Source organism: Rhopilema esculentum, chromosome 16 (genome assembly GCF_057945365.1).
Source record: "Rhopilema esculentum isolate cy_ngs chromosome 16, ASM5794536v1, whole genome shotgun sequence".
NCBI lineage: Eukaryota > Metazoa > Cnidaria > Scyphozoa > Rhizostomeae > Rhizostomatidae > Rhopilema > Rhopilema esculentum.
The window spans coordinates 11,980,086-12,005,433 of record NC_142830.1 but is presented as its reverse complement, the minus strand read 5'-3'; the positions used below and the strand labels follow the sequence as shown (position 1 = coordinate 12,005,433).

Genomic DNA, 25,348 nt, shown 5'->3' with positions numbered 1-25,348 from the left:
ACATTTTGTCTTAAAAGTGGAAGCAGTGACACAAAATGGGCAAGAAATTGTGCCCTCGTCCACGTTCTAGTTCGTAATATAATTTGAAGAAGAAGGCAATGGGGTCCGTAGCTCTCCAAAAATTTTTAGCGTAAAGTGTATATTTTCAAAATATCCTGTACAATCTTTTACATACTATCGGATACCATTGCGACAACAATGTGAAATAATGCACTCTAAGGGACCAAAATTTAACATTCAACCAAGAAACAGCACTCAACAAGATAACATTTGTGTTGCTAGACTCCCATTCTGGCCCCCTTGTAGTTTTCTCTCGCCACTACCCTGCAAGAAGAAAAGTACCACCTAAGGAAGTTTTCATATTTAGGAATACCTAAAATTTTGCAATGGAAAGAAATAACTTTCCTTATTATTGTTCGACAGCTGGGCACACACAGAGTAGCAAAATTTGCTATTGTTATGTTAAGTGTTGTATACAGTGAGTATACAAATGAACTTGTTGGAAGTTTTCAAATGTCACCATGAGTATCGGTGTTGGATTGATGTAAAAATGAAAAGGTGATGCGGAGCTGGGGCGCCAAGGGGCTAAACCCCCAGTTTCGCCAAAAACGTCAATGTTCGTGTAGGGAGCCGTCGGTCAAGCCTCTTTTTATTCAATTTTAATCGCCATCCCAAAACTCTCATTGTTCCGCGGCCCCTATAATGAGTTGGGCAGTTTTTTACAATCTGTCTTGAAATTCTGCGAACTTTTCAATTCTTCCTACAAGATTTCAAGGCACCGAGGCCCCGAAATACAGTTTTATTGCTTTTCTTATTGTCTATAAAGTGGGAAATACCTGTCATTCATTTGTTACATCTCAATTCAATGCATTTGCTACGAGCAGCTGTTAAAATGCAGGAATATTCTCAAAAAGCAACAAGGGAATCTATTGTTGGTAAATAGTGATCTATACTCCACAGATAGTTCGCATGTTGCTACTTGCTTATCGCAGTATAAGTAAAGGTTATAGTAAAGTTATTCAACCAACAAAGCAGGCAATCAAGATAAAATCATAATAGCTGAAATTACACACTTGAGCTTTTCGAATAAATTTTGAATATAAAGCAATACGTAGAGATCAGAAAAAAAGATATGACCAAGTTAATGTTATTTGTCAAAACTGGTAAATGTTTATCGTTTTCCCCTTTCCAAAATCAGGTTTATTCTGGCAAACATCGTTTTCCTTGGTGCTGATTATGATTATGATTATTATTATCGAGAAGAATGAGGTGAACGCGTTTTCGGCTTAGCTTTCATGTTGAGTTGAATATTGACCAACATTCTACATGCGTTTTTAGGCCTACGGAAGCAGCGCTCAATATTCATAAGTTTATTAGTTTATTAATATAACTCACTTTATTGTTGCATCTTCATTCGTTGTTGCAGACACAAGTGCCCAAAGGCTTGTCGTTTCCACACTCATTTGCCTAATGGTGACTATATTTCAACAATAGCAGGCTGTGAAACTGTGCGAGCTGGATTTATTATCCGAATGGACCCATTCGCCTTTACAACATTCTCACGCCAGCTGCAGCACTACGCTTTTAGCTGCCATTGAAGAGCAAAGATATGGAATATCTTGCTTCTGGTAAGAAACAAGGTATGAAGATCTTTCAGTATTTTATTGTTTGAATTACAAGGAGTTCAGCGCCTGGGCCTAGTCAAAACATGCCTCGGCGCCAGTCCCACGGCCTAAACTAAACACTCATAAGCTTTGTACATGTTTTTTGTGTTTATACCCAATACGTTTCCATGTTTTAGGTTTCTTGCCTACATCATTTGTTTTTAGTAAGGTATTAAAGTGTCCTTTTCCGAATTATTCCGTACTGCTTGTCAGTTTTCACTTTACAAGTATGGCAATTTCCTTATTGTCGATATCGTTCTTTCATTCAGGATTGATTTGATAAACAACAGTCAGAGCTATAAAGCTATAAATCTCCAGCATTCCTAATAACCCAACATAGTAATCCTTTCAAAGATCTGAAATGTTTTATACTTCAAAAATGGTAGTTTTACTGATTTTATCATTAGAAACTGCCAAATTATATTATAAGTTATGTTTCTCAAAGTATAAATACTTAATTCTATTGTTCTTTATTTTCATCATAGCAACCCTAGCTCAGAAAAGCATTCTGTTGTTTATAAGGCATGTTTTTCATCTGTACTTTATTTAGGTTTTTAGTGATACTTTCCAATGTTTGGGTGTTGTAATGACTGTTGTAATTTTGGGTGGTGTTGTAATCATTCAATCTCAAATATGATTTTAAGGATATAAACAACTTTACCAGGTGCTTTCAACAGAGCATATTCTTAAATTGAAGGCATATTTTTAAATTGAAGGCATAAAATTATTATTTATGTTTTAATATATCAGTTGAAATACTGCCAGTTAAGTGAAATTCCTCCAAAACAGTATACAAACTTATTTTTAACTAATATCTGCTTACTTAAGAGTTATGTTTTACTTTCACATTTCTATGAATGAGATCAAAATGATTTAAAAGTTAAAACATAAAAATGACTTTTTGTTTTTATTGCCAACTTGATCATCACATGCATATATATATGTATATATATATTATTGCAATTTTCGGCAACCAATCTATGCTTTCTGATTTCTAGACTTAAGTGGATAGAAATCTAGAGCTTTTCCTTCAACGGGGGCTGTAAGTTGTGGGCCTTCGTTGATTTAAAAAAGCCTTTCTTATACATCTGCCAGCAATGCATGATAATTCTTAACAACATTTCATATAAGTCATTTATGTGATGTGTTTTACATGCAAACCACTTATTACCTTTTCTACGGCATGCAAACATACCTTGATAGTACAAAAAATTTTTGGGAAGGGCCATTTTGTCATATTTACATTTCACTTGCTTTGCAGACTTTGTTGTTTGTTTATAAAGGCACCATAATATCATTTTTTACTTTCCACACATTTGTTGATATGATGTCTGTTATCTAAATTATTTTCTGGGTCAAACTTATTTTGTTATGACAGTTTTATTACACCTATTTATTTTTATTCTACATTTGTGAATCTTCATATTTTTTTGAGGGCTGAATTGTTCATTGTATTTTGTTTCACATTCATTCTGTACCATACATTTTTAAGAGCGACATCATGCAATTTAGATATCCATCTCTTTATGATGAAGAGCAAAAAAGCCTTTTGAGTCTACAAGAATAGATTATTTGGCCACTATACAGACGACATAAGCCTTCATTATAAATCATGGATCAGAAGTAGTCATACCCAAAGCAGCATTTTGTATCTACTTTTTGTATTTTATCCTGTTTTGTAACACTGATATTCTTTTGACATGCCATTATTGTCCTATTTTTCAGCTGCTATCAAATATTTTTAATACCAGCATTAATTGATAACCTCTCTACTTATATCAATGATGTTTTTTGATATTCCACTTTTGGCAATCTTTGAAATTTTAAAAATTGAAAAGGAAATCCTTTCAAAGAATGTTTTGAAAAAGTCTGGTAACACATTGAAATTCAAGTATAAGAGTGCATTTTTATATATACTCAGTTTGTGTGAAATATTTATTTTTTGGTTCCACATACCGAGTTCAGTCGTTTGTTATTTTTATTTGATAAGAAGAAAGATGATCCTCATTTGATTGGGAATTTATACAAAAAGGACCCTTACTGAAATGTTATTTTTATGCTTATCTTATTTTTCAAATTTATTTGAATATAGACAAATTATAAATATGTGAAAACTGCAGGTCATCTTAAAATTTTCTATGGGCTTTTTTGAATTCAAGGGGAATTTTTAGAAGATATTAATAAAAAATGAATATCATCCTAATTTCAATGTATTTTTTATCTGGTAGTTTTCACAAGGGGAGATTTTAGTGTGAAAAAGCCAATCAAAGATTGTCTTATAATTAGTAAAAAACTGTGAAGTCAAGTATTTCCTTTCAGAAGATCTTGCCCCTCCGTAGATTGAGCTACCTTATACAAATTTGAAAATGTTTTGATTAGTAGAACAGTAACATGAAAAGGAAGGAAATAGAACAATTAATGCCAAACCTTCAAGTATTGTTTCAACAATTGTTTGATGAGAGAAAAGTTCCAGTAAATTAGCTCAAATGTGTATCAAGGCCATCTCAATTTGATGTTGTATTTTTGCAAGTCAAACCCTTTAAGTACTCATTTAGGTATACAAGTCTTTGGTATTCAACTGGTAACAAAGCTGGTTTAAAAGATGCTGCATTAGAATTTCTTGTGGCATTTGTGAAAATGATTTAAAAGCTTGGAAGAAATTAAAGTCACCAACATTTGATTGTAACAGTTAATAGCCATATATGGGTTGAATGTTTTTTTTGAGGATTTTGTTTCATTTCTTTTACTTTCCATCACCACTGAGAAAATATCTTAGATCAAATGGTGGTTAGTGCAACAAAGAGAAAAACTTGATCAATTTAAAGTTATATACCAGTTCAGCATTATTTCAAAATAAATCTTTTGGTAGAATGGCTTCCTTTAATCTTTCAGGAATTTATTCTCAAGCAACCCATGTAAGAATTACCTGCTGAAACACTTTTGATCATAAAATGTCTATATCCACATATCAGAGTTTTTTTAGAATTGAGAATCTCCTAAACACCAAACGATTCTATTAATGAATTGATAAATTGCAATGTCTGAACATCAGAAGATTCTACATCCATGGCTAACATATTTTATAGACTTTTTTAAGGTTGGGGGTTTGGGTGTAGGATAGGCAGAGGGATACTTGAGAGGGCTTTTTGACTCCTTTAGGTAACTTCCTTTGTGAGTATGTTCTGAATTGTATAATCCAAAAATCTGAATAATCTAAAATTTTACAATGGAGAGAATGAAATCAATATTTGTTGCTCGCGAAATTTAATTTGTATATTGTTGCTTTCATGATTGGGGCAATATAGAATTTTGTATTCAATAAAAGTTTTGTTGGAAAGGAGTTTCAATTTGTTTCAATACATCATTTTCATAAAGCTAAAAATTTTAAGTCACAGTCAAGTTTGTGCTAGTAAATTTGGTCGTTCAAGAAACATTTGAAGAATGCTTGCTTTTTGTTGCCAAGTAGAATTCAACCCATCTAAAACCATATTTATATATCAAGACACTTAGTTTCAAGTTTTATAATGATCCTGGGAGTGAGCCCTGTTCTCTACCTTATTTCATCACTTCTTCAAAACAACAGCATCAACTTTATTTTTTCCAGCATTTTTACAGATAATATACCCTTTGTGAAGTGTATCAATCTTCAAAGTAGGCGTCAGAAAGGAAAAAATGTTGTTATATTATCCTTTTAAACACTTTCGAAGGAAAATGTTACAGTCATTGCTTCGAAAAAATCGACTTGCCATCTTTACGCTTTGATAGGTTGGTTGTGATGACGTGACCCTTTTCCAGTGCTGTAAAGCTGTTGTAAACTACGTATTATGAAAGATAAAATTAGCCATGAATCTGCAATTTATAGTTTTCTTTTTGTGGAAACATTACTGGCAGCCGACTTTATATTTTATTTAAGATAATCCCTGTAAAAGCAGTGAGATTCATTCGTGTTACTGGTCCTTCTGCAAATTATTCATTCACAAAAAAACACCTCCAAATCACGGTATTTTGCGCAGCTGCCGTTTCATGACGCGTTTCGTAAGAAAGCCAGTATGCAAGCAGGTGTTTGTCAGTTTGTGTAATTGCAATAAAAATTATGCTGATCAGTACTTGGCCTCTGTAATCTTGCAAATAAAGCCAGAGGTTCTTGAGCCCCGATAATTTGAGACGTGGACTGTGCGATGATGAAATTGCTGCCAAAGATGTGCATTTTCTCACCCGGTTCATTTTGTTCTGCAGGAGAGTTTGTCCCAAGCCAACGGAACAATAAAATGGAAAAACCACGTGACGTGTCGATGTTTGAAGGAAAGAATATACATTCATCGCCCGTGGACGGAAAGCTGTTGTGTAGTTACAGTGAAAAGCTTTGCATGCAGAGGAGGCTCAATGGGTTTGCTTTTTGCATTCGCCACATTTTGGAAGACAGAAATGCGCCGTTCAAGCAGTGCCAGTTCTTTGCTAAGTACAACAAGAGCAGGTGTATCAATCCCGTGCCTATATCAGAGAAAAGAAAGTGAGTGTTTTGATCTTAAACTTCCATGAACTATAGAATAATGTATTAGAACAAGTTCCATGGACTGTGCTGTAATTATTTTTCAAGGACTCAAAAAATTTGAAGGCGAAGATTTCTGATTCGGGGCTTTTTGTCGCTTGATGAACAGATAACTATTTTCAAATTTTCAAGCTTTGTTCCAGATTATTCAAATACGCAAGAAAATATTTTTTTCTGTTGATGAACTGACAAATCGAAAACAAATCTCTAATTGGCTAAATGAATTTACCGATCTTGTTGTCGGTATACATGCTTGTGGTGAAAATGCTCTGGTTATGAAAGCTAGCAACAAAATATGATATTAATTAATATAATAGAGTTGGTTTAAATGTGTATTTTTTTTCAAGTGATATGAATAGATTTATATTGAAGTTTAAGAAACACCCAAAAGTACAAAAATCCATCTTGCATTTAAGCTATACGCCATTTTGTTGTTTTCAAAAAGTGCGCTATATTTGGCCCTTTTAAAATGTTCGTTTGAATATACATAGTCGCCTTGATACAGCTTTTAATTATTCATCCTTGCACACTCTCTTTGCCTATTAAAACTCCCTTGGTACAATAATGAGTTTTATATGCATTAAATAATTGATGTTTCATGTCTGAATTTCAGTTATTGTAACAGTCATATGCAAGTGTTAGGCATTATACCCAAAAAAGTGAAGAAAAGGAAAGACACTAATGGAAAGAACAATTCCAGTGACTGTCTTGATATTACCAACAAAAATGGAAAGACTGTACACAAGGTGGTTCCAAAACATCATGCGGAGAGCGAATATTTAGCAAACCAAAACAACAAATTTCAATTGAACAATCGCAAAACTGGAAAAGAAAGCAAAAGGGCCAGAAGTAAAATGGATCTGCCAAGGAAGGACAGACACAGCGGAGTTGAAGGCATGATGCCCCCATTAAGGTGGAACCCACACAGTTATTTATGGAAAAAGATTTTGAAAAGGCGTAAGGCGGTAAAAAATAACTCTCATATCGGGAATGTTTCAAGCTCGGAGGTGGAGCAGTTCAGAAATTTATATAGGAAATGTAAGACAGAAACAATGGACCTGTTCAAAACCTACAGTGAGTTGATATTTTGTTTTAAAAAGGTTTTTCCATTTGCCACCTTTTTGACCTGCCTTTGAAAATGCGCATTTGCGGTTAATTAGCACCATCGGTTGCAAAGTTTTGTTGCCCCCTACCACAGATTCTTTCGCATGTTGATGGCACCCATTCATAATCCCCCTTGAAATATCATTGACTAGTACAATTTCAGATACTTCGGTATTAACTCCTCCCCTGTATAAATGACGTAAGTTCTTCAAGCGCCGTTGCTCTGGGGGAAAGATGTGGAGGGTCTGTGACTGCTTCAACAAACTGTAAATTTTCAAAGGCACCACTCTAGCTTCCGTGTGCTCCAGTGACGTTTGTTTGGCGTTTAGAATTTATGGTTGATCGGAACATGTGTCATTTGTAAATTGTTTTTATAGCTGAGTTTTGTCGAAAGAAGAAGTTCTAGTTTTGCCCGATGATTGCTCGATCAGAGAAACTACATCAATTCCATAAACTACATCAACGATAGGGAGATAACTTATCCAATGTGCGTGTTACTCTCCTTTTGATTTATTACCTCGAAAAGTACATGATTTTAACGGCCACACATCGAGTCATTTTCCCCATATAAGTTACTGATGTGACGATCTCCTTGATAAAGAAACATGTTTTTGATCTAGTAACAAAAGCTGCACTGTTTATTATCGAGATCATCTCATCGTCTCCTTTCTACCGTTTGGTTATAGCTTTTGATAAACGTCCAACGAAGGGACTGGTGAAGTGAATGTATTATGAACGTTCAACTAGCCTGTTTGTTATAATCTATAATTGTTTGCTTCAATTTACGTATTCCTGTTTCCGCCATGTTGACGACTGTTGTCTCATATTTCAGTGTTCGAAAGTATTGAAGAGGATTGTTCGGAGTACGAAGAAATACCAACACAATCTGATACTTCTGCGGATGTTGTGTATGTTTTGTTATTAAATCTTTTATGTACTTTAACATTTTGAACAGCATGTTGTTCGATGTAGATCTTATCAATGTGTATCAATGAATGGAAACTGGTATTGCTAGAAACCCCTCCGATTGTCACAAATCCTGAGTTTTTAGTTTGAAGTGGAGTTCTAAACCCCAGCATAGCCCCAAAAGTAGAGATATACGATACTGGAAATCCCCGCAAAAAGTATTTCAACTCTTAAGAGCATTCAAGCTGTCATTCTTTGATTAAGCAACTTGTGTTTAAGAATTTTTTTAGGCAAAAGTAGATACAAGGATATTTCATAAAGATTTTTGAATCTTAGGTTGCAAACCATAAAAAGTCTAAAAAAATGAATTTCATAATTAATGTGAGTTATTATGGTTATATTATACCCTTTTGAATAAGAACCCTCGATGCTAAAATGACAATTCGCATTTTTTAAATAAGAACCGAGAAAAATCTGACTCTTGAAAAAGTAGGTTCTTTGCGGGGATGCATATCATAGAAGTTTTAGCCAAGAAAGTTGGTCATGTGCTTCAGCTGCTCTTAAAAACAAAGATAAAAAAGTATGAGGAAAGCATACGAAAATTCTGAAGAGGAACACGAGGGAAGGGAGAAAAATAATTGCAGTGAAATGATAGAAGACTGTACTTTTCTGCCCAGTTTCACCAAAAGAAGCATATTTCAATTCCAAGCAGCGATTAACTTGTTTGCCATTACACACTTTATTTAAGTTGTTTTCTTATTGTTTTTCCTGACCATTTCTGTAATTCATCGTTGTGATTTTCTCATTGGCTTGATTTGCAGCTGTTCTTTCCTTATACGAGAGTCTCCTTTAGTAGAAATTTAACATCAATCAACAGAGTATGATGCCTTTGAAAGCCATGCCGTGAAGCAATCACTGTTACCCTCATTTTCATAGAGCATGTCAGCGGTAGAGTACCGTGACGCACTTTGTATTTGTTTTGTGAAAGGCCTTTTTCAGTTGCTCCTTAATCCTGAGGCCGCTCCTTAATCCTGAGGCCAGCTGTCGTGATCCATGTTTGCTTATACCTCTTTACGGCTATAAGCTGTGGAAAAAGTTCCTTACTGTCAAGATTCTAGAGCTTTTGGCTGCATCTTACGATTAGAAACTGTTTAGTTGTATTTTATTTCAGTTATACAAGTCTTGATATTTCTTTTTCAATACAGAATTTTGCTTGACAATGGTGATGGGATCCATCAACGGTTAAAACACCAAGGATCTCAACTGAGGCAAAGCATCAAAACGAGACTTGAGGATAGACAACTAACGTACTCCGTTTTGCAGTCACTGATAAACGCTGCGAAGGCTGCTGCAGTTGCCACCGCCAACGTCCTCGATTCTGATACAGATCATAAAAGACTACGGTATGTATTTGTGAAAAGCAGTTTAATTGAACTAATCATTTTCATGTAGCCTCATGAACTGTCTATTCAAGCCTCAACACTTGAATATGCAAATCGAAAAACAAGATATCTCTTTGTAATATGCAACTCCCGGTTTTTCTTCGACTGGGAGACCTTTTTATCCTCAAGTCTTTTATCAAAATTCGAAGATATTCCTGGTACCGACTGCAGAAGCGTATTTGACAGGCAAATGGGGGGAGGGGGTCAGAAGCATTTCACAAAGGTAAGAAGGGCACTAAATCGCAGAAAAGAGGGCACTTTTTAAAGATGCTACTTGTTACAAAAGGGTGTTTTTCAAAACGTTTGGAAGGCTCGCACCCCTTGTTTACCCCCCGGCTCTGCGATCCCCTGTTTAACCTCTCCCCTTCCAGTGTTTCATTGGTTGCTTGTGTATACTTTCGACAATTCATTCAAATATTCTACAAAATATTCAAGATAATTATCTTAAAATTTTTGCTTTTTTAATATCTTGTAGCACTAAGAAGTTAATTATAATGCAACAAAATTTCTTTTATAGCATGAAACCCAGGAATGTTTTGTCAGTTTTAATCTCACTGACAGTTACTGTAATGACTGCATTAAAACGGTCGATGAAGCATGTTTGTGATCCCTACAAAATAAAACTGCAAAATATTGCTGGGAAATAAAACTGCATGATGTAAATTGAAATAAACCTGCCTGTCATTGCCGAAAGGCAACACATTGCCAGTAGCAGATGATGCTCTGTCTTGATGCTTCGTTTTCGCTGCTAAAAAAATTTTCTGTTCGTGTATAAATTCACGAAACACCGAGTTGTCAATACCGTAAATCCTCGAATTAGCCCCCTGGGGGCTTATTTATTTTTCATATTTTTGGATGGGAGCTTATTCGAGGGGGGGGGGCTTATAGGAGGGGGGGCTTATAGAATTATTGTGGACATTAAGAAGACATTATTAAAAGACCTCGATTATTTTAGTAGGAATTTCTTTATGAGCCTTTAATTAATTACTACCAAAAGTATGAATTTGTTGTGGTAATTCAATAAAACGCTATAGGCAACCTCAGATGGCGAAAATTATCAAATTGAGGGGTCCAATTCGAGAGGCTTATTCGAGGGGGGGCTTATTGACAATTTGTAGTTCTAGGGGGGGGCTTGTTCGAGGGGAGGGGGGCGAGGATTTACGGTACTTATCTTTGCCTTTTCCTGTTCTTCATTTTACATTTCAGTAGCACGTTGCTTTCAATCAGATCGATTTTTCAGGGGTAAAAGAGTCAAGACAGCTAAATCAACCTGCTCTGCATCCGTGATGCCTGATGTTAGATGCTCAAAGGCAGCTTTGCCATATGCACGTCACTGCCTCAAACGTATCCTTTTGACGGTCTTTAAACTCGATTTCTTAGTTTTGAAGTTTCTGTATTCATCCGCATAGTTGTATATCTTTTCATTTATTTTCCGGTATGGCTTTCTGTATTCTGATAATATTCAAAGCTCTCCAAGTGTATCCTAAAGAAAATTTGAGACAAGTCCCTGCTTGAATCGTTCTTAAATAAAGAAGAGTTCTCAAATTTTGTGGAGAGGACCGCTGAAGTTGTAATACGATGGATATCAGATCACGCAGATCCGATTATCCCAAGAAAAGGTCTTCGACATAACTTTGTCGAATGGTTAAAGGAACTAGTGTTTGTATGTAGGTGTTAGTAAAATTGTAAATCAGTAAACTCAATCTATAGTGTTTTGTCTGCAAAATATATTTGTTTAATCTTCAATTCAAATAAGTTGATTGGATAATGGTTGTTTATTTACAGTGTTATTTGCAGTGTTATTTGCAGTGTAAAAGTACAATTAGGTTTAGTGACTTTGAAAAAGCACTGAAAGTAAAGAGTTAAGTTTTAAATCTTTTATTTGCCTTACTACGGCTTGCTTGGAAATAGCTGTCTTGAGTTTGCCTTAACTTGTGCCATTAGACATTTCTTCCGACGATGACCAAGTTTTATTTGGAAAATGCACTGCAAGGTTTGCCGCAGGCTCCCATTGTGGTGTCCCAGTGGTTGACCTGATTAATGAACGACCTCTTTGCAACGAGCATGCGCTTAAAAAGGTTTGTCAAGTTTTCTCCCTGAGGTATTGTTTGCTTTAGTAGTACGCACTGTGAAAGTTCACATCGCAGCATTAAGTTGCATAAATTTAGCTTTTTCCAGCAATCCTTTTTTGATCGAGATAATGTACTAACTGAAAATCCCTCGACAATATCTCGAAAGTACTTAAAATAAACGAAGACTAAACATCTAGCTATTAAAGTTTAAGTAAATTGTCTTACGAAACATCGCAAGTATTTCTTGGTGACTCAGTAAGTGAATGCTCAACATTTTCTTTCTGCGTTATTTCTCAGTGTCTTCTTAGGTACTGGGTATTTTTTAAAAGTTTGAAGTTGTGGAAATTTGAAATAATTCATATAAGAATAAATTCTGAATTAAATTGCAAGCGCTTAATCCATGCAATATTGCTTAGCCTGTGTGTAGACTTACTCGTGCAGCGGAAGAGCGAAAATGCAATCAAGTGGGAAAGTAGTATGAACTCTATCACTGAGTAGTCCCCTTTTATCACAAGAGCTTTGTGTATCATAAGGTCTGTGAAAACGATGTAACTGTACGCTAGGTCAGGAAACCCAAGACTATACTGTGCAAAGTTGAGTAATGTTCGATACAAGTCAACATTAGACCCAACATGTCATTGTTCTTTACTTGTTCGTTAAAATGTAAGATGTTTTCAGAAATTTTGGTTGACGACTTATATCTGTACACGCGCAAATGTTAGGTGCAAATGTGAGATGTTAGATCGATTGCAAATCTCGCACAAATGACCTGAAATGTCATACCAATGTCAGGGCCACAAACCAAGTCTCACCTTAGGCCGTGTATCATTTAAGCTGTTTGGGGGGGGGGGTGGGAGTAGCGACGTATAGATAATCAGTAGGCTAACCATTAAACTATCACGACCTATGCATGAACATACCACAGAAACATACCATCATATTTTTATTTGTAATTTTCATATTTTCAATCTTTTTTGCAGATTATTTCGGCGAACAAGGAGGCATCGTTACCAGCAAAAAGATTAAAGAAACCAGAGAAAATAGAAAAGAACCGGACGAAAGCAGCTCTTCCGCGCAAAAATTTGAAGGCACAGCTGCAGAAGAAGTTTGCCATACCGAACAAGCCGACAAAGAAAGGAAATTGCCATGTCGGTTCAGTTGCAGCAGACGAAGACAGGCCTCCTCCTGAGAAGAGGGACAGTTTGAAAGTGACCTTTAAGGCATCTAACGAGAGCAATTGGGTGCTCAGTGATAATGGTAGTGATGCTGATCAATCAAAAGGTATTATTGTTGCACCTCGGCCGTATGAAGAAAAAACGGACAACAGCTCCTCAAACGATTTACCATTTGATATCGAGGCAGACTCGCTATCATCGCCGTCTTTACTATCAGAAGATGAGGAGCGCTATCCACTTATGAACATCGGTCGAAACCATCACGACAGCTTCACGTTTGATGACGATGACGACCTCATTCGCAGTAGCACGTTTCCTATGAGCCATGTTGCTGACGGTAGAGATATCAGGGATATTACATCACCAACGCTAACCCAGCTTTCGGCTGAATCGATCCCAGTTTCATTGGCTTTGAGAGAACTTTGTCCGCCTACCACGTTGGCGCTGGAGAAGACGCAGTTCGATTCTGCGTCATCATTAAAACAAGACCCGGCAACACCCGGTTTCAAACGGTCAATTAACCAAGCCTTTGACAACCCGGTGACTGAAACTCGAGACGAAACATTAGGTTCGCACAGAGCAATAGATAGAATAAGATCAGAAGGGCTGTTTTCAGTAACCAACTCCCTCATAACAACTGACAATTACAATGTGATTGATACAACTATCGCACCTTCGACAAGCACCATGGCTCTTACATCCAATCTAAATTCGGTTTCATGCTCGGTCTTATCAACTGCTTCGACTTGGGCCACCAAATTTACAATACCGACTCGGAGTGAACAGCTTACGGCACCTGGGGTTGGTTTCATACGAGTTGGACCGTCAAACCATAACAGTATTTATTCACCCCCATTCACCTCGCCGTCCCCTCGCTCTAAAGCCGATGTGTTTAAATTTGAAAACAATGCGAAGCAACCAGAAAATGATTTGATTGTGTTACCTAGAGACCCTCCGCCTTATTCAACGGCTGTTCGAGCTTTAGACAGAAAGTTTGATGCTGAACCTCCTCTACAAAAGGTCAATCCAGACATTTTTCTATCCACGATGTACACAGTTTCTGAGAGTTCTAACTGAAGATTTTGCTTGTATAAACTGGCATTTGAATGCATTCAATGTAAGTAAGATAATCTGTATGTAATTTTTAATTGCACGATAAACAACTTCATTTCTGTACGGGGCTTTCAACTCAGGTGTTTTTCTTACCATTTCTGTGTTCCAAAAATTCGATGTTATATTTGCATAAGTTATTTCATTAGACTCATGATGCTGAACTTGGTCAGCGATGTTTTTGAAATAGTGTTTATACGAAAACGTGGTTCAGGGGATGTCAGGCTGCAATGGACTCTAAAGCATAATCAAATATAGAATGCTTGCTTGTTCTCAAATTCTCAGATTCTTTGCTTCGGTGGTTCACTGCAGAGCTCTTGAAAGAAACTAGTTGATGCTCTCTTATTTTAACACCGATTCTCCCAGTTTTCCGTCTGTACCAGTCTGTCTCACATCAAGGTTCAACTGCCCCCTCCCCCAGAAAATTCCCAACATGGGTCGTTGCCTCACTAATTAGAAAAACTTCATCGACCGCCCAACATGATCTCTAGAGTAAATTAGTGAAAATGCGTTAAGTGTGAAAATCTAGATTTTTGCCATTGCGAAATGTGCAATTTCAAGTCAGCTGACCTATAACATTGAAACTTTGGATGTGCGCATCATCAAAAAGGAAATTGGTCATTTTTAGTCATTTTATTCTCTATAAGGGTCAGACAACAAAAAAGCTTAATTATAACATATATTTGTACTTGAAATAGATATCTTAGCTGCTAACAACTGCATTACGGCAAGTAGGTACATCATTCCAAATTAGCAAAAGGAAGCTTCCTGACCAGAAGGTAACTTAAATTGGTCTGTGATGAATTAATTTTTCGGTTCATTGTTGACCTTAATGTTGTTGGTTTTAGGTTGATAGTGTCCTGCATAAAAGCTATGAAAGAAAGGCTTGGTGCTTAGTTCTAAGTTTTTAATACTAAGGTTTACAAACGATTTTGAAACGGCTAGCTAGAAAGAATGTCGTCTTTACATTTGTGAGCTCGCTCGTGGATCTTCCCACCTTTTTCACTGTCTTTCCATTGAAAAATGCCAGACGAGTAGGCAGTAATAAAAAAGAAAAATATGTTACCTTTAACTTTATTCAATGTTTTTCACCTGCGCTTTTCAACTTCGATTGGAAATGCAATCGTCAAAAGTTAAGCCGAATTCACACTGTTTGATCGCCACGTGGCGCGTCACCGGGCTTCATGTTTCATGCAGTGCAGACACGAAGCTTTGCGCGTCGTGTTTTCTCGCGTATGGTAAGGATCGCTTCTTGTGACCTTGTGATCAGACCAAGGACAGATCCTTGTCGTACACAAGAAAGCACGAGCTGGAACGAAGTGAATGCATTTTTCACGCGCACCGGCTGTTGTCTACGCCCCAGAAAAAGATATAAACAAGAGCACCCTTAGGAACGCCAAAAGCGGATAATTTTGCGATAAGTAAACCATCAGAGATAGGTAAATCCGTGAAGATGACCTCCTCAGTATTGTAATTATCAAAGCGTGACATTAACTATGCTTCCATAGCAGTTTGGAACACACGCTGGATTCCAAGAAATGTTATTTGAATTGACGTGGATATAATGGATGGAACTTTGATGTTATACAGTCTTTCTTTTGAATAAGAACTTTAAAATAACCACAGATTATTGAACAGGAAAGCATATGGGATTAGCATCACTGGAATGCGGACATGGTTAGGCGATGGCCTAATAGCAGTAATTAATAAGGTAACATTTCAAGTAACTCACGCCAAGACAACAATTGGCTCAGATCTAAACTGGATCGGATCCAGGCTAGCCTGCGTCACAGACCAGGGGCGGAAATTGCGGAGGTGTGGGGGACGGGTGCCCTTCCAGATTTAGCTAAATTTTCGGTTAAAATAGGCTTTTGTCGCTAAGTTATGTCATTTGTAGGGGAAATTTACTTGCTTTTGTGGGGTTTCCTGAAAAATGAATTTCCGCCATTGTCACAGACCATCTCCTCCACTGTGTTTGTACCGTTTTGGGGTCTAGTCCGAAGGGAACTGTTCCCTTTTCCTCTCGTGTAAAGAAGGGTCAGGACTACAATGCCTGCCAAAAGTACTTGGAACACCCGGCAAATTGCATTCATTTTATATCACTCATTCCTTTTCCAAAAAAAAATTTACTACTTCTACCCTCTTCCCCCTAGAACAATGTCGATAATTTAGAGAATTATCATTGAAGAAGCGCAAACGAAAGTGCTTCCTAAAGTCCTAACCCTCTTCATAGTACAGCATTGTTCCGTGGGGGAGAGGGGGATGATTGATTTTGACCTTGGAAACTGACGTCAGTGTTCCAAGACTTTTGGCAGGCATTGTACTTGTTTATCTGTTATTTTACAGAAATGGACATGCTCGTTGGGGAATTACCCTATTCCTATGAAAGACGTCTATTCCACTGTTAATAATGATCCATGGTACTTTCTGTTCCTATTGCAAAATTGAGTTTGCTTGCAGCCTTTAGATATGAGCCTAAAACTAAAACAGGAACAAGAGGGGTGTGGGAGCATGAGGGCCTTGTGACCTCAAGATTTGCAAGGGCTTTCAGAAGGTGATTTTACAATGTTCCTATTCTCTTTCTAAATAACTTATTCAGTAAGTTTCTTTTTTCTTAATTGCTGATAAAGTGAAGTTTAGAATATCCCATCGTTATGTTGGACACCTCTGCAATGTTGGCTTTTTCTCTGCTTTCCAAATTCTCAATCTGATATATATATATATATATATCATAGATTGAAGAAAGTGAAACTACATGGTTTATCTCTACAAGCCTGTTTCGTGAGTAACTCACTCTTCAGGAGATGTTTGATTTCTGAACATCTCCTGAAGAGTGAGTTACTCACGAAACAGGCTTGTAGAGATAAACCATGTAGTTTCACTTTCTTCAATCTATGATATATCACGCTCTACGTGCTAACGTATTGAGCACTGTGCTACGGAAGTATCAAAAGACAAATTTCTATATATATATAGGATAGGGTTACACTACTGGATAAGGCTAATGGGAAACATGAACACAGTGGGAATGGGCGGGTTCCATTTGTTACCACATACCATCCAGCCTTGAATAATTTGGGCAAGGTGGCCGGGAGACTTCATTCTATGCTTACAGTATCAGAAGAGCATAGGAAGGTGTTTCCTCAGCCACCTTTGATATCATTTAAGAGGTGTAAGAATCTTAAAGATATACTAGTTAGGGCTAAACTTCATAGTGAGGGGGCAGGGGTTACGCATAACAAGGGTTGTACTCCGTGTGGCAAGTCTCGGTGTCAAGTGTGTAATGTTATGTGTGACATTGATACTTTCACTTCCCATATAACTGATAAGGAATATAAGATAAATTTTTCGTTTAATTGTGATTCGTCCAATGTTGTGTATCTTATGGAATGTAAAGTATGTGGTGTACAGTATGTGGGTAGCACTTGCACGCCTTTTAGGCTTAGGTTTAATAACTACAAGGCGTGCAATCGTAAGCTTATCGGGGGCTCTTCGGGTGTACCTCAGGCTGATTTTTTCCGGCATTTTGCAGGGAAGGATCATCATGGGTTTCTCGAAGATATAAAAGTTACTATTATAGATAGACTTAATGGGAATGGTAGGATACGTGAAAGTTTCTGGCAGTATAAGTTAGAAACTTTTGCGCCCCGGGGCCTTAATATTAGGTTAGTTGACACATAGTTTTATTTTTATTTCCTATCTTTTTGTTTATTTTCTCCTTGTTACTTTTGTTTATATTTATTTTTATTTTTTCCACGTTTTCTATCTACTTTCTTTCTTTTCTTTGCATTCTATATTTATTATATTTATTTACCTAGTTTCTTATTTTTTTTTTGGGACAGACAGCATTTACCGTTCCTTTTCCTTGGACCTTTCTGCATGCTATACCATCTGCTATCACACTTGTTCTATTGTTCTTTGATCTATTGTATTTATCCATCTTTTCTCACCTCCGGCTGTGCTTAGAAACTATCATTATGTTGTTAAATTAGCTATTATTGTTCTTGCTTGTAAAATGTGTTACTTTTTGTTCTTTTGTTCCGTATTCCTTATTTTACGCTCCAGATGTATGTGTTAGTTATTCTGAAGAAGCTTATAGCGAAACGTCAACCAAGTTGTTTTTTTATTGAGTATCTATATATATATATATATATATATATATATATATATATATATATATATATATATATATATATATATATATATATATATATATATATATATATATATTTATATATATATATATATATATATTCAATAGCTCCTAACTTTAAAGTTCTTTAAAAATATAAATAGATACTCAATAAAAAAACAACTTGGTTGACGTTTCGCTATAAGCTTCTTCAGAATCATGATTCTGAAGAAGCTTATAGCGAAACGTCAACCAAGTTGTTTTTTTATTGAGTATCTATATATATATATATATATAACCATGTCATGCCACCCCCTTGCTTTCAGCCATAGGGGCAGCGGGGGAAAACATGCCCTTTAAAATGTAACGAAGTCATGCACATCTGGTAAATTTTTGGTGCCCTATTGACAAACATTTGCCTCCTATCCTATTCTAGAGCAGGCTCCCCTGATTTTGACCGAATGATAACCATAACCAAACAACTAAATCTATTAGGTGTGCTTCAGAGAATGAGGTCTGTATGAGATTGTTTTGAAAAATCTTAAACCAAGTTTCTGTTTTTATAGCTTAAAGTTTCAACTGGTTTCCTTTAAGTTACCTTTTTGGCTTGGTTAATCAATAAACAACATTCTGAATCAGATGTTGAAATGTAGTGGGCATTTAGATACCCTTTCCATGTTTCTTGAAATTGCCATCCCGACCCCAGTTTGTATGCAAGTCAAATGCTTAGTGTTTGAGATAACTGCCTACCGTTGCTCAAAAGGCATATTCTTTGTCCGAGGTGTAGGAACCGGAGAGGCACTGGGGGCACGTACCCTAAAAGATTTTGCAGTAAACGAAAACGTCCTTTTCAGAAAGTGCCCTATAACATTTTCCCCTGTTACAACGAGTTTAAGTTGACTGCAGGCACAACTTTCTTTCAGGCCAAGCACTTCTCCATGATGGATTCCAGTGGCCTAGTGGTAACTGGGATCTATCATGCTCTAGTGGTGCGGGGGCAGCACGGGGGCAACAAAGTGCCCTTTTCAAAAAAATTGTTTTCTCAGCAATGTTAATTCATCTAAAAATTGGAATGCTAATGAAATATAGGTTTCAAGCATCTCTTGATACCTACATGCAAAACAAAAGTCAATATTTTCCATTTTGATGAGAACTGGAAATCGATTTGCAAAGAAATTTGACCAACAAAAACATTATCGTTGATAAGTTCTATTTAACTATCATGATCATGCCGAAAAGATTTCAAATTGCTATCAACGTTGGCTACCATATGTTCGATATATCAGTCAAGGCATAAATGATGTTTTCAACTCAAGCAAAGATGTAGGAAGTAGGGGACACGTGCACGAATCCCCCTTTTTTCCAAAATTCAGTTTACCCTGCCCCTTTGCAGCTTCCTCAGTTGCTTGTTTTGCCAACAACATAACGAAATAGTGCCCTTGGATTGCTTAGATGCTATACGAAATGAGCAAAGGGGTACCCTTTTGGGGTGTTGATCTGAAATGTTTCTTTTCGATCTGCTTTAAGAAGTACCAAAAAACAAGCTAACAACAAGGTTTACCGAAAGGTGGTGACGATGGAAAATTGGCCATGGGCCTTGCGGAAATGAATTTTTCAGGTGATCTAAAGGGTATGATCGCCAAAATTTTTCTGCTCGCTTCTCTCACAAAGTGGCTCCATTTTCGATTCTGCTGTAAGGCCTCCAAAACCTCTCGACGGCACTACATACAACCATAGACACAGCTAAGCCAGAAAATGATATCTATATAATTGTAGCCATTCTGTATATACATAGATGATTATAATTGTAGCCTTTTTAACAATAATAGAATGAGATGATTTTTTCTGCTCTCAAGATCTTTGTCAAACAGATTTAGCCAAATATGGAACTCAGTTCTAAACGAAATAAGAACTCCCCAACTTTACAAAACTTTAAGAAAAAATCTCAGAATTTTCATCGCTCAATACTTGTGATCTTTACAAGAAATACTAATGCGGCATCAGTTATATTTGATTTGGATTATATTTAGTGTTGGTAATTTAAATTAGTTGACTTTATTTAGATTGACTAAAGTTGCAGATTGTACCAACTTTAAATAAAGAAAGAAAGAAAAAGCAACTTCAAAAGAGTTATATCCAAAATTTATATCAAGCCACAGGGTTTATTTTAAGGAATTTTTTTCACTGAACATATTCAAAATTTTTGAAAATTTGGGTGTCGCCTTTCGAAAATTTTCATGACCACACCCATCAAACTAACTGGATTATGCACAAAACTCGATCACTTTTAGATAATGAAAAAATTTCAAAGAGATTTCCTAGATTAATATCATTGTTACTGTTGTCGTTTTTAATATTGTAATGCTCTTTTAAAAGCATTATGTGTGCAGGGTGGCAAAACGACTAAACTTTCCACTAAACTTCTGGCTAAACAAAAGTTGAGTGAAATGTTTAGTGAAATGTTTAGTCGTTTTGTCAGGGCTTTATGAAACAAAATCTGAAGTCTCAGGTATATATTAATCTCATTGCATCGCAATACAGATCTCAATCTTATATATGTTTGGATGCCAAGAGATACAGCGTTTGGGCGAGTAACAAAAAGGCTGGTATAAAGTTTTGTAGTAGAAGATCTTTGAAAAATATATAAGGTCTATTTGAAGTTTTGATACTCCACAAAACAATGACTTAACGAAGAACATCATTCTTTACTACCTAAAAGGTCTTCGTAGCATATCTCCGATGAAGGATAAGTGCAAAGCCTTTAAGAATTTGTACTCGGGGATCTGTTTCAAGTATTATCACGCTGCCTCACTATCCTTATCACAAAGAGAGTTCAGAGGGTAAATCTAATACTTCCAGCTATTCAAATTTGGTATAAAAGCATTAGTTTGGTATTAGATGAGCCGGCAGACATTTATAACCCAAAGTGTTTGGTTTGTGTTGGATCATAGCTATTTAATTACATCATTCGTCAGTTTTTCTCAGCTAGAAGTCTAAAAATATCCAGTAGATCTTAACTTGATACTTATTTTCACGAAGGCTAACTTAAATCTTAGATCCACACGAGGACATAATTATCTGCACACTAGCATCGTAGTGCACCAGCATTTCGGAGCCTTTGCGTGTTGGAGTAATTAGTTAGGGGGGGGGGGGGGGTGCCCTTACGTCAGCTGAATGGTCTGACATGATTTAATTTTTCGTGACAAGAGCTTGGACCTAATCGTTAGATGCCTATATCATACCCTTTGTTACACGCTAGTATGGTACGACCATCCACTTCTCCATTCTAACAGTTTATTTCTGCGCATGTATTAATGTTATTTTGATACCATTGCGTCGAGACACCCCATAGGACTTGGAGAGTCCTGTTCTGCATACTGTGAATACTGTATCGAAAAGGTTTTTTGTACGTTTTCTGGAAAACAATGTCTTTTGAACTATTTTATGTTTTATCATGTCAGTTGTCTTCCTATTAACAAATGATGAATAATGCAGGTGATAGCATCGAATATGATGTAAGTGAAGATTGGAGTTTTAAATTGGAAGGTTTTTGTTTATTAACATCGCGATTAAAAACAATTTCGTGGCATTTTGTGATTTCATTTGATTTCCCTTTCTGAATATAACAATAACGTAAATTATAAGATGCAATTTTTAAAGATTTGTTTTGAACAACAGAAGATGACAAATTTGTTAAAGTAAAAACAATAAAAAATAAACAGAGAAAAGTAATAGATAATTAATATGACACAGTGTTTGTGCGTTCAACTTTTGGAGAAATGCAAATATTGAAAAACTAAATTGAAAAATTTACTGCTACCATGGTAGAAATAGTTAGCTTAATAAGACTTAAATTGCCTTAATTCTGGAAAATATGATTTTATGTAGGCCTAAGTTATAACCTATTGCTACTTTAAAAAGAAAGGGCTGATCAGCTTCTAATAAGTAGCTGAAGGGTTTACGCAATGAAAAGAGCGGGCATTTGTAAGGAGGAAAAATCTAAACATAGATCAAGTGCATGTGATTACTGCAAGAAAAAATTGAATCACGTTATGACAAATTCAATCAAGTATGGACAATCAGGATTTGAAATTGCAGCGTGATCACTTCCAAACACTGCATATTGAGCATGCTTGAAAGGTTTGTTTTCTGGATTGCGAATCTAACCTATGCTAAGAAATCTAACATCTATAGAATATTTTAACTTGGAATTTTCAGAGAGATTTTGCAATAATTGCTGGGAGTAGTATTAATACGGAACAGACTTTCCAAGGTGATGAAGCATAGATCGAAAGCCATAGCCAACGAAGGCTGAGCAAAATTGCAAAAAAATTAACAAAGAAAATCCGATTGTGCCTATAATCAGTAGATTTACGATGAATTACGTCTTAAATTGAAATAGGGAAGATTACAACCTTAAAAATCAAGATATTTAAAACTAGGAAATATTAAAAATGAAGATATTTGTTTAAACTTCAGCTTTCATCCATGAGTTTGGTTGCAACATCAGGCAGTTCAACTTCGACTCCAGAAGATCCACTTTTCCTAACATTGTTTGCGAAGAACAAGCCAAGTGCGACACATGCACTGACAAACATAAAAAAACCATTGACGAAGAAGACAGCACCTGGATGGATCGAGGCCACTGCATAGTACACCAACGGGCTTATCATTGAGCCAATCAGAATAGCAAATGTTTCGAGAATAAGCAAGGCTGCAAAGAGAATGCCAACTGTCGAAGGGGGAGTTATTTTGGAAATCATTGCTCTTATGGTCGGTGTAGCAAGTGATCCCAAAGCGAGCGCTAGTTGGGAAAGGTAGAGCATCAAGGGCGAGTTTGCAAACCCAATCAAAACACAGTATACAGCTGAGATTGATGTGGTCAAGAACAGAATGGTGAAATCGTTCAGTTTAAGAAGGCGTGTGTAAAGAAAGTTAAAACAAACCATACCCAGAAAGGAAAGAAGTGCACTTTGAAATGACAGAAAGTAGCCTATTTTCTTAGGACTAAAATAATAAGGATGATTTTTTAAGTACAGAATAATCACTGACCTCTCTCCTGAGCTTGTAATTGTTGTGAATATTATAAGAAAGAACAATACAAGGCCATAATTCCGCTTGTCACTGGCTTTTAATATACTGTAGACTCTCTTGACAGTTGTAATGGGATTTGATCTTTGTGCTACTGACAAAAGCCTTTTTAGCAAACTTGGCTTAGGTTCACTGGAAGTAATAACCTGGTTGCAGGATGAACCCTCTTGCACAAGATCCCTCTTCATGTCGTCCTTTTTGAGCAGTTCTTCCTTGCTTTTCTTTCTTTTTTCATCTTTAACATCGGCTCTGATACCGTCAGCAATGGTGATTCTCTCTTCTTCACTATCACGTGTATCACTAATTTTCTCATTTCTAGCCTCCATCTGATCGTTAGAAGTTTTCTCTCCATTCATCTCTCTGCTTTGCTTCCTAGTCTCGTTTACAACTGAATTCGCCTCTTCACATGTTTCTGTAGGCGGTGCTATTGGTTTTACAAATAGAGCGAGGTGCAAAATGGCCATAATACAAAACCCTATATTCAAGATAAAACCTCCAAGGTATCCAATCCTTTCTATGATGAATCCACTTGAGAGATTTGCTGTGAATCCAGATAAATAGGTGGCGGCTTCTAAAAAATTTATTCGTAATGTCCTTGTTTCTTCTGTTGTTATATCTGATATATAGGAGCATGCAAATACGTACAAGGCACTTACATCACCAACAAAGCACGAGAATATACTAACCAACATCAAGAGCCACGTGGTGAAACGAAGGCCACTTTGTAGAATAACAACAATCAAAATATTTTCAATCATTTGACTCACTGGCGTCAAAAACATGAGTTTCTTTCGTCCAAACTCTTCTGATAGTGTTGTAACGAATGGCAAAGTCAATACAGTTATAAATGTAGCAAAAACCAAACATCCACCAAACCACAGGCTCGACTCTTCTTGCAGGATGTCATAATCTTCCTTGAACGAGCCCGTTAACATTGCTGCACATTTCGTTTCGTTGTGTTTTTTTAAGCACAAGTGTTCCAATAAAATCTGCGGGAAGGCAACGAAATTGAGCGAAAGTGCTTGCATGCACAAGAATACCAAAGGCTCCACAGTAATTGGCATACACTTGAATGGCATTTTAGCTGATCTTGGTGCTTGCTCTCACTCTACCCTCAGTCGTGTGGCACAGATAAATTACTATGGAAAATTGAGATGGCAACCGAGTATCACATTGCTTTGGTTTTATTCATTGGTACGAGGATGGCTCAGTTGTTAGAAGCGCTGACTACAGACCCAAGGGTCCAGGGTTCGAGTCTCTGGCATGACCAAACTTTCACCCAGAGAGAAGAGAGTCGCCAGCTCTCTGTAATTCCAGGCATTGGAATCACGAGGTGTGGTCACATCGAGAGGAGGGACCAGGGCACTGCTCGGTAAGCATAGCCTCTCAGTGTCTTAAAAACTACCTTCGGATGCTAGGTAGCAACAAATACAAGTACAAATACAGAAATACAAAATTGGATTTTAATAAAGCGAATTTTTTTGAAATATATCAAAATCATTCTCAGTTTTAAACTTCAAGGGGGGAGGGGGGATTAGTGTCCAGTCTCCAGCATCCTTCTCATATGCTGACCGAACATCCAACCAATGTGAAACGGGTTCTAGTAGTTATCAGCAATTGAAAGTATTTGTAGGTGTCCGTAATTGTTTCATTTAGCTGTTACCTATTATATGTTTTTATGATAATGGCCACAGGGTAGTCATTGTCTTTAGTTCCCTGTGGTCCCGTACCTGTAGTGTTGTACACTTTGTAAAATAATTAGAAGGTATAGTAGGATGTAGACGTAAGCATGTAATGTAAAAGATTTTATATGATATAAAAAAAACAAAAAAAATATACCTGCATTTGTGTTAAAGACTCTCCGTTTTGTGTAGACAAAATTCAAACTTTTCGATGCCACAAGCAGACTGATAAGAAATTGCTCATTCATTAGAAATCTATAGCAAAATATAGGATTGCCAACACAGAATTCATCCAACTAAATGAAAATTCCCTTGCAAAGGGAGGCTGAGCCCTCTTAAATTTCTTTGAGTTTTAACAAGGTGGGCTGAGCCCTAAAATATTATTACTATAATTGTTATTGTTATTATTATTATTATTGTT

The 25,348-nt window shown here is 36.5% G+C and overlaps 2 protein-coding genes across 2 annotated transcripts; one reads left to right on the top strand and one right to left on the bottom strand.

Annotated features, from left to right (window-relative positions):
- Nucleotides 1–1,283: 1,283 nt before the first annotated feature.
- LOC135682007 (uncharacterized) lies at nt 1,284–14,100 on the top strand. The gene is made up of 8 exons (XM_065196706.2): nt 1,284–1,640; nt 5,901–6,174; nt 6,827–7,287; nt 8,150–8,225; nt 9,429–9,626; nt 10,906–11,009; nt 11,610–11,743; nt 12,718–14,100. Exons 1-8 carry the CDS (start codon nt 1,610–1,612, stop codon nt 13,987–13,989), a joined length of 2,550 nt encoding a protein of 849 aa, XP_065052778.2. The 5' UTR covers nt 1,284–1,609; the 3' UTR covers nt 13,990–14,100.
- A 7,428-nt stretch (nt 14,101–21,528) lies between these two features.
- Nucleotides 21,529–25,309, bottom strand: LOC135682009 (uncharacterized). The gene has a single exon (XM_065196708.2). It carries the CDS (start codon nt 24,322–24,324, stop codon nt 22,630–22,632), a length of 1,695 nt encoding a protein of 564 aa, XP_065052780.2. The 5' UTR covers nt 24,325–25,309; the 3' UTR covers nt 21,529–22,629.
- Nucleotides 25,310–25,348: the final 39 nt, after the last annotated feature.